This window comes from Mytilus galloprovincialis, chromosome 6 (assembly GCF_965363235.1).
Source record: "Mytilus galloprovincialis chromosome 6, xbMytGall1.hap1.1, whole genome shotgun sequence".
Lineage (NCBI taxonomy): Eukaryota > Metazoa > Mollusca > Bivalvia > Mytilida > Mytilidae > Mytilus > Mytilus galloprovincialis.
The window spans coordinates 82,000,985-82,016,425 of record NC_134843.1 but is presented as its reverse complement, the minus strand read 5'-3'; the positions used below and the strand labels follow the sequence as shown (position 1 = coordinate 82,016,425).

Below are 15,441 nucleotides of genomic sequence, written 5' to 3'. Positions count from 1 at the left end.
AAAGGTATCACTCATAAGCATTGGAATTCTAGTTTGAATCAAATATTTGGGGGATATGATACATTTTCATCCCCCTTTTTGTAATATTTTATGGTAAATAAATGCAGAATGTTGCCGTGGATACACATAAAAAGGTATTATATTTCACCAATTTCAATCTATGGATAATACTGATCACATACATATGCACATGTATAAAGACACAAACAGTTGTATTAATGTATTAGAAAGCGAGGAATAGGAGATGATTAAACATTTTGTGGTTCAATTTTAATTTTATTTCCTAACTGGGAAGTGCTACTTAACAGTCTTGAATATAAAAAAATCAATTAAATGGTTTTAGATTACGTCGAAACCAGCCAAAAAGAAAAACTGGATTTGTGCCCTCTTTTTATGAAATTCATACAGGGTTTTCATAACCGTAGCCAGTTTGCTCTTGGTATAATGATTACCTATCAATTTTTTTCTATAAGTAAAGAAATGTGGTCAGTTTCACAGCTCTTAATTGAATAGTCTTTTTGTTATTCATGATTCTGATCTTCCTTTAATATACTAGTAGAATTTACACAAAGGGATATTTTGGCGATTACAGTTTTTGATGTAGCCTACATCTTTCGAAAAATTCCAACTATAAAAAATTATTCCCAACTCAAACTCTAGTTGTACCCAAATTGTTATGATGAGTCAACTCCAGCCTCTGAAATCCATCGCTAGTCGCTTATCAACCTACTTTTTACTGAATACTTTAATATCAAGTGTCGACTATTATAACACAATAGTTCACAGGACATCTTGAATATATATATATTGCCATAAATGTAATCATTAGTAGAATATGCCACGACCTTATCATTTCAACAGTCAAGATGTTTTCAATTTTCAGTTTTATCTATAAAATGAAGTGATAACATTGCTCTTTTTGTTAATTTCCAGGGGGATTTGATAAAGGTGATATATTTAATTGGTCGTAAAGGAGTATATATTTTAAAGGAAGTATTATTAAATTAAAATAAATAATATCTAAAACGGATATGATAAATTGTTATACTTTATAATTTCCACGGTATTTACAATACCAGGAAAAAAGCATACTAGCAAAACTTAGTTTTAAAATGGTAGTGGTACCTTATATATTCAAACTGATAAAAAGACATTTAAGTCATGTCAAGGGAAAGGGATACACTCATTTTTCTCATATTGACTGTCATAGTACTTAAAGGTATGGTTGTGTGACATTTCATTATAGTAGTTTGTGAATGAGTAACAACATAAAAAGATCAGCTTTGTAATCGACATTTTCACTTGCATTTAAACATATCAGAAAATTTTCATAATAGTGTGTTCTTTATTTTGTTCACATTAAAGTTTAATCGTTTTTTTTTTCGATTTTTAACCAAAATTATTGATGATATTATTGCAAATAATATTTAATTTTACTGATTAATTTTGTACTTTGATATTTCTGTTTCGTATGGAATTAAACCATATCGGCTGGTAAAAAGGAATTATAATCTCACTATTTGCATTTCATTAATGATTGAGCCAAAAAATTAATATTAATGAGCATTACTGACCAATCGGAACATGATATTGCAACATGTCAAGTGGAGGCTATACAATTTAACAATATCTTTCTGGTTTTTATTTCCCCCCGATATTAATGATCTTTTTTTTTTATTATTAAAAACAAGATGAAAGCATACTTTATTTATCTAAAGTCCATGTATTTTGTTTGGAGAAACTTTGTTGTGTTTTAAAAACTAGCAGTACATGACAGAGGAGGACAAATTAAAAGAACGAAATAGTACTGCTACCTTTATAAAAATGTGGTTGTCAATGCACTTAATCAGCAGGACGTAAAAATTAATGCAACAGTAACAGGATGTAGATATGAATTGAAACTTTTCTTTGTGAGTTACTCAGAAGTCAATAAATACACGGTAGGAAAGCCGTGTTTTGAAGAAGTTCAGCCATTGTTATGACTGTTCATCTGCAATCATTTAGTAGAGATAAAGGATTTTCATCATCTCATTTTTGTGTATCACAATGTTACTCTTTTGCAAACACATTTAAGACTGTATTGTCAGATGAATGGTCAAAAAGATATTAAATAGAGTTGGGTGTTTTTTTGGGTCAATATCATTTTAGTAGAATTTATTTTATGAGTTCCTTTCAAACTCAAAATAAAAATCTATAAAGGAGAAGAATAAGTATAAGTCAATGGTCAATTGTTTTCCAATCAATATAATGTATTAATATTCCTATCTATTGGTCTGTTTCTATATAGAATAGTGTTTACAATCATCGATATTCAACTAGATTCGATGTAATGTCTTTGTCTTGATATTTTGGGGAGGGGACAGAAGGATCTATTTTTCGATTGATTATTCTGGGACGCGAAAAAAAATAGAAAAAGGACCATTCTTATTTTATGATGAATTACTGTGGATTCATTATTATTCGTTGGATACCAATTTTAGTGGATTTCGTGGGTACCGGGAAACCACGAATTTAAATATTCAACGAGTTGCAAATTTTCTAAAGGAATATATGCATACTTTGTCAAAACCACGAAATTTTATATCCACGAATATGCAAGTTTTCCTCAAACCACGAAAATTAGTACCCACGAAAATAAATGAAAACACAGTATTAAACACTCTTAACATTTTCTAAATAATGAAACATTATCACTGAAATTGTTTTGCAGGAGCAATCGGTTTGTCAGAACAATACATAAATTCTACCGTTGGTGACACAGCATATTTGCCATGCAAGAATATACAGGGAAACATAATAATACAGTGGTTGCGTCTAAATGAGAACACTGAAACAGTAGATAGTACCTTTACTACAACATACACAGATGGTTGGACAGTTAATACAAATTTACCACATCACGAAAGGCTGGGGATCGTTGGCATAGAAGGTGGAGAAAAGTACACTTTGAAAGTATCCAATTTAACTAAAGAAGATGCTGGAAGATATAGCTGTACAATTGATAATCCAAATGGCACTCACTATTCCTATGTCACATTAAAAGTTGAAGGTATTGTATGCAAATTAACCGTAAACCGATTATGGATCATATCTTTGGATTAGAAACTGCAAAATAGCATTTAATATCACATATTTAAATGTGTTGTAGATTTTACACGTCGACTCCCTTTTATATATATAATGCATTTATATATAAAAACGTGAAGTTGGTACCGTAAAAAAAAAAGGAAGCGAAAAGTTTAAAATTAAACCTGCAAAATCATAAAGGAAAAACAACCCAAAAGCCTGCATGAGGGTTCATTTATTTAATATCAGGTCATCGAGCTTATTCTCAAGATACATCTTGCCACTGTTATGAATTGGTTCAATGTGGTAAAATCCTACAGGGATATACATAGTGTTATGTTTATAGATAGAACTTTGATATAAATTGGAAAAGACAGAAATCACAATAAGTTTCCTGGAACATTTTCCCGTCTGCTGTTCTAAAGAAAACTCAGTACTAGGAAATCGCAAAAAAAAAACCAAACAAAAAAGATTTGCTAAATAAGATATTACACAATCGTAAATAAATTTCTGAAAGCGTTGTTATCTTTGAATATGTTTAACAAATTCCCTGCAATAATTATACAAAAAATTATGAAATTTTACGGATTTTACCAGAGAAATCCTCGGTTTTATAAATCTATTGTATTTGACCTTTCATCTAGGTAGAAATTATGATTCAAATGAAATTTCACTGTAATAAAACATTTCAAACAGGAAATGTTTAAAAGTTTCAAACATTGCAAGGTAAAATCGTGTTTGGGAAAAATTAACCACTTCAAAAAATATGTCAATAAAATACTTTAAACCCTAAAAACCATAAGGTTTGAAATGAATTCATCAAACCAATTTGTAGGTCAGTGAGTGTACGAGTATCATTAAAACGCGGAAAGGTTTGATTTGTCAATCTCATTACTTGTAGATTAGCTAGTAAGTTATATCATGTTTCAAGCCCAAAATAAATAAATTTATATTTTATATCAACCATGACAATCGTGAATTACTGGTGTCAAATATTTCTTACGAATATTTACAAATAAGACACGTATGTTTTGAAAATAATATTTTATTTCATCTATAAAATAATTATTATGTGAATCCGTGTAAGAAAAGGGTGGAAATGCTTTAATTACACATTTTGTTTCACCTCGAATTTTATGTAACAACTTATATGATAAAAATACCTATCTTAATCACATAATTTCAATGGAGCAGATAGATATGTAAAAAAAATAATCTATTCGCACATATACCTCTCACATTCAGACAAAATGGTTAAATTGTACTTTTACATTTTTGCTATTTTTCAGACGTGAGAAGTGATACGTATTTTACGACTGCTAATTATAAAGATACATCAAAGGCTTTAACGTTTTCTTCCTCAACAAGCACAGCATCAGATATATTAACAGCTTCTTCATCAACAAAATCAGCACCTGATATAATAACAACTTCTTCCTCAACAAAAACAACAATTAATAGAATAACAACTGATACACCAGTTAATAATGGTATGTAGTAACATTTCCCAACTGTGGAAAAGGGACAAAGTATAAGATTAAGCCATTTAAAGTAAAAAGAAAAAGAATAAAGCAGAAGATAAAAACAGAAGCATTTGCTTAATAATGCAAACAAAAATAGAGGTAAAAATAAGCTTTAACATGTTTAACTTCGACACATCCAATATGTGCAAGTCCTAAGTCAGGAGCATGTTATTCAGTTGTTAAATGTAATGAGGACACTCAAACCGTATTAAAAGTAAAATTTACATTATAATGTAATAGAATTTATCTTTGGTAAACAACTCTTGTAGTTTCGGATAATAATCTGATTTAGTATCGATGGTTATACATGAGAAACAAGGCTTATTGATTACGTTTTCATTAAATGAAAACATTATTAAGTATCTTTCTTAGAATGATCTTTCAACGAAAAGAGTTTTTATTCTCTTAGATTGGTGTTTTGTTTTCATTTGTCTTTTTAGTTTGTTTGTTTGTTTGTTTGTTATTTATTATTTGCTTTTATCATGCCTATAGTTTTCTCTCTGTTAAAGCCCGAATAGACTGGTTTGCCTCTAATTGTGTTCGTAGAACGGTTCAGTTTGTCTTCAAAACATATCTCTGAATAATGTCCAAATAGTACACAATCCATTGTCTTTTTGACAGACTGTCGTACTTGTATTGACTTGAGGTAAAGATGGCATGCATTGTGTCTTATAGACAGCAGAGTTGTCTTTATGCGACGCTGTCTTGTACTCGAGGCTCTAAAGTTTGCGAAGGGTTCAAGTCAGGTTTTGACTAGTTAATGACCAGATACAGTAGTGTCTGGTTGCGGTTTACAGAAGAAAAGAATGATTAAATAACAAAGGATCGAATTTTGTCGACGACTAATGATAGAGCAGGTATTTTCATGATTATTGATGACAATTTTCTTTTATAGCAGTACAATTCTATCTATCAGTACCAAGGATTTGTATATTTATCTTACGAATCAAATCCATATCAAAACATTGATTATTTCTGATGTTGTATTTTATAGGGCCATCATATCTACAGACGTATCTGATTATAACATCAGCCAGTATAGTTATAGTTGTCATTTGTGTAGCATCATTTGTTCTCTATCAAAATCAAAAGCGTTATATTGCTGCTATCCAGAATCAACTGCATCACATAGAAAATGACAGGAGGCCTACAGCGCACAGTTCCTTAGTTAGAGAATCAGAACAAAATGAGTCAAACCATGAAACAATTCCAAAGGCTCAATACTATGAGAAATCATCTCACAGGGACATTTTTAGTCGTTCTCAAATCGACATTCGTTTATCAACTACTAGTATTGTGAATACTGAGGTGAAAACGATAAAAAGTTCATATCAACCAGAACCTGTACCGAACACTAACAGTTTACTATTTCTAAACAATCCGTCAAGTAGAATGAATACTGTTATGATGAATCAGTACGAACAACTGACTGACAACTGGTCAAATTGTTCACCAGTTTACCAACAGAGTGTGGAAAGTAGTATAGACATAGAACTGGAAAATAAAAAGGTAGATACTACGCCACATATTTACGATGAATGTGATTCATCCGTCCCAAACTCTGGAGTTAATCAACCATTAGTGACAGGATGTACAGATTCTGATCAGAGCTACCTTTAGTGAAAGGATGTACAGATTTTGTTCAAAGCTATCTTTAGTGAAAGGATATACAGATTCTGATCAGAGCTATCTTTAGTGAAAGGATGTACAGATTATGTTCAAAGTTATCTTTAGTGAAAGGATGTATAGCTTCTGTTCAAAGCATTTTTTTGTAAAAGGATGTACAGATTCTGGTCAAAGCTATCTGCAGTGAAATGATGTACATGTTCTGTTCAAAGCTATCTTAATGAAAGGATAGACTGAGTCTGTTCAAAGCCATCTTTAGTGAAAGGATAGACTGAGTCTGTTCAAAGCCATCTTTAGTGAAAGGATAGACTAAGTCTGTTCAAAGCCATCTTTAGTGAAAGGATATACTGAGTCTGTTCAAAGCTATATCTAGTGAAATGATGTTATTATTATGTTCAAATCTATCTTTAGTAAAAGGATGTACATATTCTGTGCAAAGCTATCTTTAGCGAAAGGCTGTAAATACAATGTTCAAATCTTTCTTTAGTGAAAGGATGTACAGGTATAGGGGGAGGGTTGAGATCTCATAAACATGTTTAACCCCGCCGCAATTTTGCGCCTGTCCCAAGTCAGGAGCCTCTGGCCTTTGTTAGTCTTGTATTATTTTTAATTTTAGTTTCTTGTGTACAATTTGGAGTTTAGTATGGCGTTCATTGTCACTGAACTAGTATATATATTTGTTTAGGGGCCAGCTTAAGGACACCTCCGGGTGCGGGGATTTCTCGCTGCATCAAAGACCTGTTGTGACCTTCTGCTGTTGTCTGCTCTATGGTCGGGTTGTTGTCTCTTTGACACATTCCCCATTTTCATTCTCAATTTTACACATTGTGTTCAAAGCTATCTTTAGTAAAAGAATGTACAGATTCTGTTCACAGCTATCTTTAGTGAACGGATTTACATATTCTGTTCAAAGCTATCTTTAGTGAAAGGATGTGCATATTCTGTTCAAAGCTATCTTCTTTAAGAGAAAATTATGCTTTTCGAGTTAAAGGTCTCTTATCGATCAGTGTTCTTTATCTCATATCTCACAATTATTATTAACTATATATATGTTTTGTACAAGTTTGTAAATATATTATGTGTATTTACCTCGCCTTCGTTAAGCATGAACTAATTGCAAATGAATGGTTAAGCTCCAAAGTCAATGCAGAGTATTTAATGTTAAACAAATAAAAACTATCATGTACTACTATGTATAGAACCACTAATTGTAAGGTCCGCTAAGACAGATCATACACAAGAAAGAAGTTCAGAACAAAATAATTCCAACACATAGCTTTGTCATTTAGTAAAATTTGGTATCAAGTGAAAGATTAAAGACCTGTTTTACACGAAATAACTGCCACTTTCTCTAACTTAGTACAAAGCAGCCATTATTGCTTGAATTGCAACATTTAACTTAGAAAGCAATGGGACTATGAATGAGTGGTTGTATTCCTATTATAATCATGTATTTTCTTTATGTTATAACCAATGTTATTTCAACTTACATCCCAGCTCCTTTGTTCTAACAGATCACCCTAGTTTGAGATTCTTTGTTATGCATGCTTTCCTTTGTTCTGTAACATTTTGGCGGGAATGTCAAATCCACTATAAAACTTATAATTAAATATACAATTATACGTAAAAGACTATCTATCAAAATTTACGTAGAAAAAATCCAGTGTATATGCTGGGATTCGAACTCAAGACTTTAATTAGCATATCAAGCCACGACACAACCACTACACCAGGACAACTGGATACGAACTATCTGTAATTTAACATACTTAAAGGAAGCAAGATTTTTTTTTATAAGTTGGGCGAGTTGACAGACCTTTATTCAATGGGGTTTAAACCCTTTTCGTTAATTAGTGAGTTGTCAGTGATTGTTCAGTTTGATTTTACACTTTTATCAAAAGTGAGGCGAGTCGGTAAACAAGAGTGGAGCGATTTTTTTCATAAAGTGGCGATATAGGTTGGGCCGATTGGCCAGTGGGGCGAGTTGACATTGTTTGGTATCTACTCATCGTGTTCGGGGGTCAAAAAGGGTATTAATCATATAGTAATGTATAAAGTATATTATAATTGTTGTGTGGCGTTCTAAACTAGATTTTATGAATTGTAAATGGTTTTTCGTCTTATCTAAAACAGCTGGGATGTAAAATAGTTATCCCACTCGGACTTGGTGTGTCAGTGTTAGATCACCCTATGGCCTCCGGCCATCGGGGTGATCTTACACTGACACACCAAGTCCGAGTGGGATAACTATTAATGATCGGGCGGAGCTTACGTTTCAATTTTGCATAAGGACAGTCCATTCGAAGATGTGTGGGATAAGGATGATTGCCGTTTTAATTATAATTACTGATTTCTAGTCACCTATAATTGTCACCAAACATAATTATATACAAAAGAAATGAGTGTACAATATGGGACGAATGAAATAATTTAAGATTAATAGCATTTATATGTGCAAAAGTAGGGTATTTTAAAGTATCGGCTATTATATTATTCTGTTTGAAACTGTTCTGATTGTGAGATTTATTTTAAACGAGATTTATAAAAATATATATATATATATATATAAAAAAAAATATTTAGACCCTTTTTTCCTTTTCTTATATTTGATCAATTCTATTTGAAATGTATCCCCGTCCAATACTGCACCCCTCCCCCACACCCTAAATACACAAAAAAAATAAATGCATTTGGAATATAAGTAAGAAAAAAAGTATTTCAAAACGTTATTGAATAACGACATATGCAAAAATTTAATTATGCATATTGTTCAACTGATGTCGTCATAGTTTTGCTTCATATCCACAAATTCCAAAATATGACAAATTTTACAAGTTTTTGATCTATGCTTTACAAGGAAAAAAACGACTGTGTCTAATTGTTTATTTTGCGAATACACGTATAGTGTTTACATATTTAAACCGGTTCAATGACCAAAACTGGACACTTCTTTAATGAGTTTATCCCAAAACACCTGTCTATATATGGACTGGTCTAGGATGAACGAACTGGTTAAACTCCGGTCAGTCAAGTGAAATAAATCAAGTAGTACTAGTTTTAATTCTTATTTAGAAATGTATATATCACGTGAAAATGATAACTTCCGATATTAGTCCGTATCTAAGCAAGAATTAAATAAAAATACCAAACTTTACACAGAAATCTTGACTTATACAGCTGGTAACAGTCCAATTCAAATTTTCAAGAAATGTTTGTTTGTAACACTTCTCGGTAAATGCCTTTAATAATTTCCTGATAATGATGATTCATTTTACATTGTTATATGTATATACAAGTCTAAATTGAAAACTACGTTCAAACCTATGATTGCATTGGATAAAAAACGCAATTTTTATACGTGTGCATGTAATGCAAATTACGTTGTAGAAGGGTCTTAATACAGTACAAACATTTTCCAAAAGACCAAACGGGGAAAAAGTATATTTGAACAAAATATATAAATGTATAAATTTTCTTGTTAATATTACGACAATAATGGTATCAGAAGTCTTCCAGATATCAATATTTGTGTTGCATAAAATAATGTGCATCAGATTAAAATTGATTGAGAAACCAATGCAATATAATATATTTTCTTGTACTTAGCATAATATAAAAGAGGCAGGATATACCAAGGGGCCATTCACAAACTCATTAATCAAAGATCACATGACAACACCAAGGCAGAGACGACAAAAGACAAACCAATCCACAAAACACTACATAGAAAACTATAACTGGAGATTATGAACCAATCTAAAAATGGGGGGGGGGGTCGTGTGATTTCATGTGCCCCGGTAAAGGTAAACGGATCCTGTTCGCTTTGTTGCTCGTGATAAATTACAATTGATGCCATAGTCGGTTGACAAGAGGAATGAACTCAAGTTAAGATAGTACTCATTCGTGCTCATCCGTGATAGTGACACAGATATCGAATAACGATAAATCAACAAGACTAAGTGGTATCGTCCGCAATGTTCGAAGTACTACAGTTTTACTACTTGAACTCATTGATTCAATGAGCTTTCTTGTAAGAAGCATTTAGCCCTCTATAGAGAAAATCATAATAGGAAGTGCAACCTCTGGAATATCGTATCAACTGGGAGATATATATACATGTACTTCATATGTAGGCCATTTTGGAATGTTTATAACAATTAAAAGTACCAAACTTGGAAGCTGAAATCATCTCTTCAGTCGTATTTATTTTGTCAATTTCTAGATGTAAACCTAGGTAAGAAGTGGACTAAACTTTATAGCTGACTTTGCAGTATGGGATTATCTCATTGTTGAAGGCCGTATGGTCCCCTATCCTTATTAAGTTCTGTCAGAGTCGGTTACTCGTGAAGAGTTGTCTCATTGAAAATCATACCACACTTTCTTTTTTATATTAACTGTATTGCTTGTATCGTTCATTTTATTTTTATTTTTTTGGATTGATGTGGTTACATAGTCACCAAAATGTAGTGAGAGTACATCATCTTTATAGCAGAAAGTTATGCTCGAATCTTTTTATTTTCCACCTGAAGCTAAGCTTTTGAATAAAGGAAAAAGTCGAAAAGACGTAGCGCATATGTAGTTTCCATAGTTATGTCGATTATTATTGAAAATCACGTTTTCCAAGAGTAACAATTTTGTCAATAAAAACATATCAAATAGTTTGATGTCAGTTTCAGAGAATTGTTACTTGAATCGGAGTTTTTTGTTTGATAAAGTATGATTTATCCTTTCCTATTTTGTTCTTAAAACACACCCATGCAACCACGCATGCCATATTGCCTAATAAGACTAAATGAGCTTTGGAATTTCTCGTTACCATCATCCCTCGGGTGGGTAGTATTGCTGATAAAAATCATGTTTATAGTTTATAGTTTATTGTTGCATTTTGCAGACACGACAGTATAAGTTAAACGTTGTTGGTGGTTGGTTAGGTCACTGATGTAATTTTTGTATCCAGTAAAGTGAAATGCCGTACACTGTGGTCGAAATCACAAATGGAAAAACGAAAAAACTTAGGATTGTTCAGGATTTCTCTTTATTAAATGTCGTGGGCGTATCCAGAAGGAGTATTCATGTCTTCTTTGTACGTCAAGCTCATTGACTTATTAATTTTTGTCACCAAGTTACGTCAATCTTTATTCCTATAAGTTTGCTGTCTGCTAGTTGAAACACCACTGAGTCTTCATAATTTTAAAGATATGTGCTACCAGCTCAGCTAATGCAGTGTCTTTCATCATACTTTTCACCCGAGTATAATCGTTTTCGGTCTCTGTTTGTCTGTTCTTTGCTCTCTTTCTCTGTTGTATACAGCAGCAAGACATACTTCATTTCTTGTGTTATGACATCACCACTCCTTGGTTTTGACCATTAACAGTTGTTTATCCTGTATCACTGTTACACAGTACAATCCACTTATTATTGTTTCAGTTTCATTGTCACCGCCTTTCTTAATGCGGATTATAACATGTTATTGGGAAATTTCTCAAGGAGACAACATATGTGTCGTGTTGATTGGATAAGCGCTTATCTACATTTTGTGTGTTTTATGAAAGATGTAGCACGAGTGTTCATAGACCAATTAAGTGTTTAGTTCCAATTTGTATTAAATATCCATTAGTCCGACATCCCAATAGTCCGACAACCCATTGATCCGACAGCCCAATACTCCGACAACCAATAAGTCCGACACTTATCAAGTCAAGTATCAGGATATCAGGGTAAAACAAAATTTGTCTTTCTGTATTATTACTTTTAGATATGTAATAACATATTTTAAGAAATAACTCCGTATATATAACATAAGGCTAAGGTAGTTCGAATACTTTCTATATACTAAATTCGAAATCTGTATATAGAATATAACAGAAAAGAATATTTCATTTTCCAAATTAAAGGATCTCTAAAAAGCATATGCATCAAGAACAACCATTGATGGTACGAGTTACTAATGACACCCCCGCCCAAATATTTCGGTAGACAGGAAGTTTTAGAGTTGTGAATCTGAAAAGCACCACACAGTATAACTGACTTAGATAAACCTTGAAACCACATTTCAGAAATCATTGTATTGTAGTTCCTGAGAAAAATGTGACGAAAATGTTCAACTTGGCTGTCATGTTATGAGTAATGAATTTGAAAACGCATCACACGATATAGCCGACTTCAATAGACCTTTCTGAAATCCTTGTAATGTTGTTCATGAAAAAGATGCAACGAAATATTTATGGGACGGACGGACGAACTGACGTATGGGCGGTTGGACGGATGGACAGACAGAGGTAAAACAGTATACCCCCCCATTTTTTCGAAGCGGCAGTCTAATTACTGGGTCAACATTAAGTCATAACAATAGAAATATGATTTAATTATCTTTATAGCACGATATTAAGCTTCAGTCAAAATCAGAGCCATGACAAAATGGAAAAAAAACCAACTAACACATTGATATCAAATAACAGTCAGTATCAAGACATGTACTACAGAATTCAAAAGAACTTACAATGAAATCATCATTTTCCACCCAATAATAGTAGTTTTCTTGTGTTAACACCGAAAAATTATCATATTTAACTAACTTTTTAAAGTTCTTACATGTGCTAGAAATATGGTGAAAGAGTTCCTCCCTCAAATTATTATGAAGTGAGCATTCGATTGAAAAATGACGCTCATCCTCAACTTTATCACCTGTACAATACGATTTTTTTTATTATTCTTTAGCATTTTCAATTCTTAATGCAATCAAAATATTTTTTTCTTCTTGAAAACAATCTTTAAATGAATAAGTGTCAAGTTTCCAACAAAATACATAATGTACTAAGTTATTAAAATTAGACAATTTGACAGAGACACAAGCGGGACAAGAATGTCACACATTGTCTTAGATTTTTTACTAGTTTGTTATTGGCTTTTATACTGCACTCGATCTATTTGAGCAGTTAAAATGCGTTGAATGTATATTTCTATGACATGTACAGTCACTGACCCGATATCACTTTTCCTTATGAATATTTAGATAGAAGTTGTCGAAATAATCATGTCCGTCATATTTGTTTTTCGTAATAAGTTTTGTTGTAAATCATCGTTCCTGCATCTCCACCAACCATAATAAAAGAACCATATTTTTCTAGATTTTAAAATAAGCTCAGGATATAAAATCGGTATTCCTACAATCATATTGAGTTTCATCTCTCAGACTATGTCTGATTATTGGAAGTGCTGTGTACTTTCTCCGTATTTCGTGGATTATCATTCACGAACATGATACCGTATTCATAATTGGAATTGCTCATCTTTTCTGAGCACATATTTTGTCCTATATATTTGTCTTCTAATTTTTAAGGATCTGAGTATGTATTTGTCTCTTTGTTTTTCTCATTTTGATTGACGCTTCATTAGTCCTTTATTTCTGCGACAAAATTAATTTAAATAAAACTCAGATGAATGATACAAGGAGAGCAAGTGTTGCGACCAAAGAGGGTGGGTAGTGTTATCCAACTCCGATATATTTATTTATGTAGTTGATAGTGGGGAAACCTCACTCCCCTGATACGCGAAAAAGGGGAACCGAAGATCTAGTGAAAGAAGGTAGATCAAGACACACATGCAAAAACTAGCAAACTTAGAGAAAATTTACCCATACACATATAAAAACGCATAGTCGGAATAATGGGCTGTCGGAGTAATGGGTTGTCGGAATAATGGGCTGTCGGAGTAATGGGCTGTCGGAATAGTGGGCTGTCGGAGAAATGGGCTGTCGGAATAATGGTTGTCGGACTAATGGGATGTCACCGTTGGCAAATATTAAATGTTTTAGAAAAAAATGTGTCTACGTTACATCATTGCCAATGCCAACAGGTCTTAAATAGACAATATCCGAGATGATGGCTGTAATTTCGTACTGGTTTGAAGGGAACTTGCATCCGAAATTTACAGATGTTGTCAGGGGAATGTTTCCAAATTGGCAGTTGATAGAGCTTGTAGCGGAGGTGATGAACGTCCATCTTGTAGAGTAGATGTTGTGTAACGAGTACTAATGAAGATGAAAGGACACTGTCATGTATTCTAGGATCATTTATTCAGTTGAAACCCGTCCTTTTTACGCTTCTCAGTATAATATGTAAACAATAAAACTGAGAAAGGAAATGAATTAAAAGGAAAAAAAAAAGAATAGAAATGGGGGATGTGTAGAGACAACAACCCAACCAAAGAGCAGAAACTGCCGAAGGTCACCAATGGGTCTTCAACACAGCGAGAAAATCCCGGCTGCACCGGAAGGCGGGCTGGAGTTTTCTCATTAATAAAAACGTGCACTTATCAGTGAAATGGACGTCCTTCTAAACTCCAAAACATATAAATAAACTATAATTAAAAATCATACAAGACTAACAAAGGCCATAATCATCAGACTTGGGACAGTCACAAAAAAGCGTAAGGTTTAACATGACATCTTCACCCTATACCTCTAACCAAGGTAGAAAAAACAAAAACACAGCAAAACTCAGTTCAAGTTCCTTGTCCGATGACAGAATAGGTAAAAAAAAAAAAAAGAAACTAAGCAAAATGACAAAGATACATAAATTGACAGAGGAAAACTAGCAGTTACTGACATGCCAGCTTTGCTCTTTGTTGAAAGCCGTATGGTGAACGATAGTTGTTTATTTCTGTCATTTTGGTCTCTTGTGGACAGTTGTCTCATTGCCAATCATACCACATCTTCTTTTTTACATATAACAAAATTTCTACACATCTTTTTTTTCTCTTGACAAAATTGTTTCTTATAAATACCTTAACAGCACCTTTTGAATAATGGTTCTATTCAACAATCAGAAAAATTAAAAGCTGCAATTTTTTAATCCTAGCTACCGTTAATATGACATTACAGTCAAACCTTGTTGATACAAGATAATTTGCTAGCCGAGTAAATCTCCAGAAGAGTCAAACAAGTAAAACTCCAGAACGGTCGAACTTGTTTTGAAATCTCAAGTACCAGGTAACTAAAGTACAATCCAAGGAAAATGAACATTATATAGCATGATAAATAAACTCATCATAGATACTAGGATTAAATTTTGTATTTAGTTCAGACGCACATTTCGTCTACAGAAGACTCATCAGTGACTCTCAAATCCAAAAAAGTTTAAAAGGCCAAATAAAGTATGATGTTGAAGAGCAATGATGACCAAAATTCAGGGAGATGTTTGTGTGCATCGTAACTTGTTTGTACAGC

General features: G+C 32.7%; 1 protein-coding gene across 1 annotated transcript; it reads left to right on the top strand.

Moving 5' to 3' along the window:
• Window positions 1-1,083: 1,083 nt before the first annotated feature.
• LOC143080499 (uncharacterized) lies at window positions 1,084-6,643 on the top strand. Its single transcript, XM_076256363.1, has 4 exons — window positions 1,084-1,219; window positions 2,711-3,049; window positions 4,356-4,556; window positions 5,584-6,643. Exons 1-4 carry the CDS (start codon window positions 1,162-1,164, stop codon window positions 6,207-6,209), a joined length of 1,224 nt encoding a protein of 407 aa, XP_076112478.1. The 5' UTR covers window positions 1,084-1,161; the 3' UTR covers window positions 6,210-6,643.
• Window positions 6,644-15,441: the final 8,798 nt, after the last annotated feature.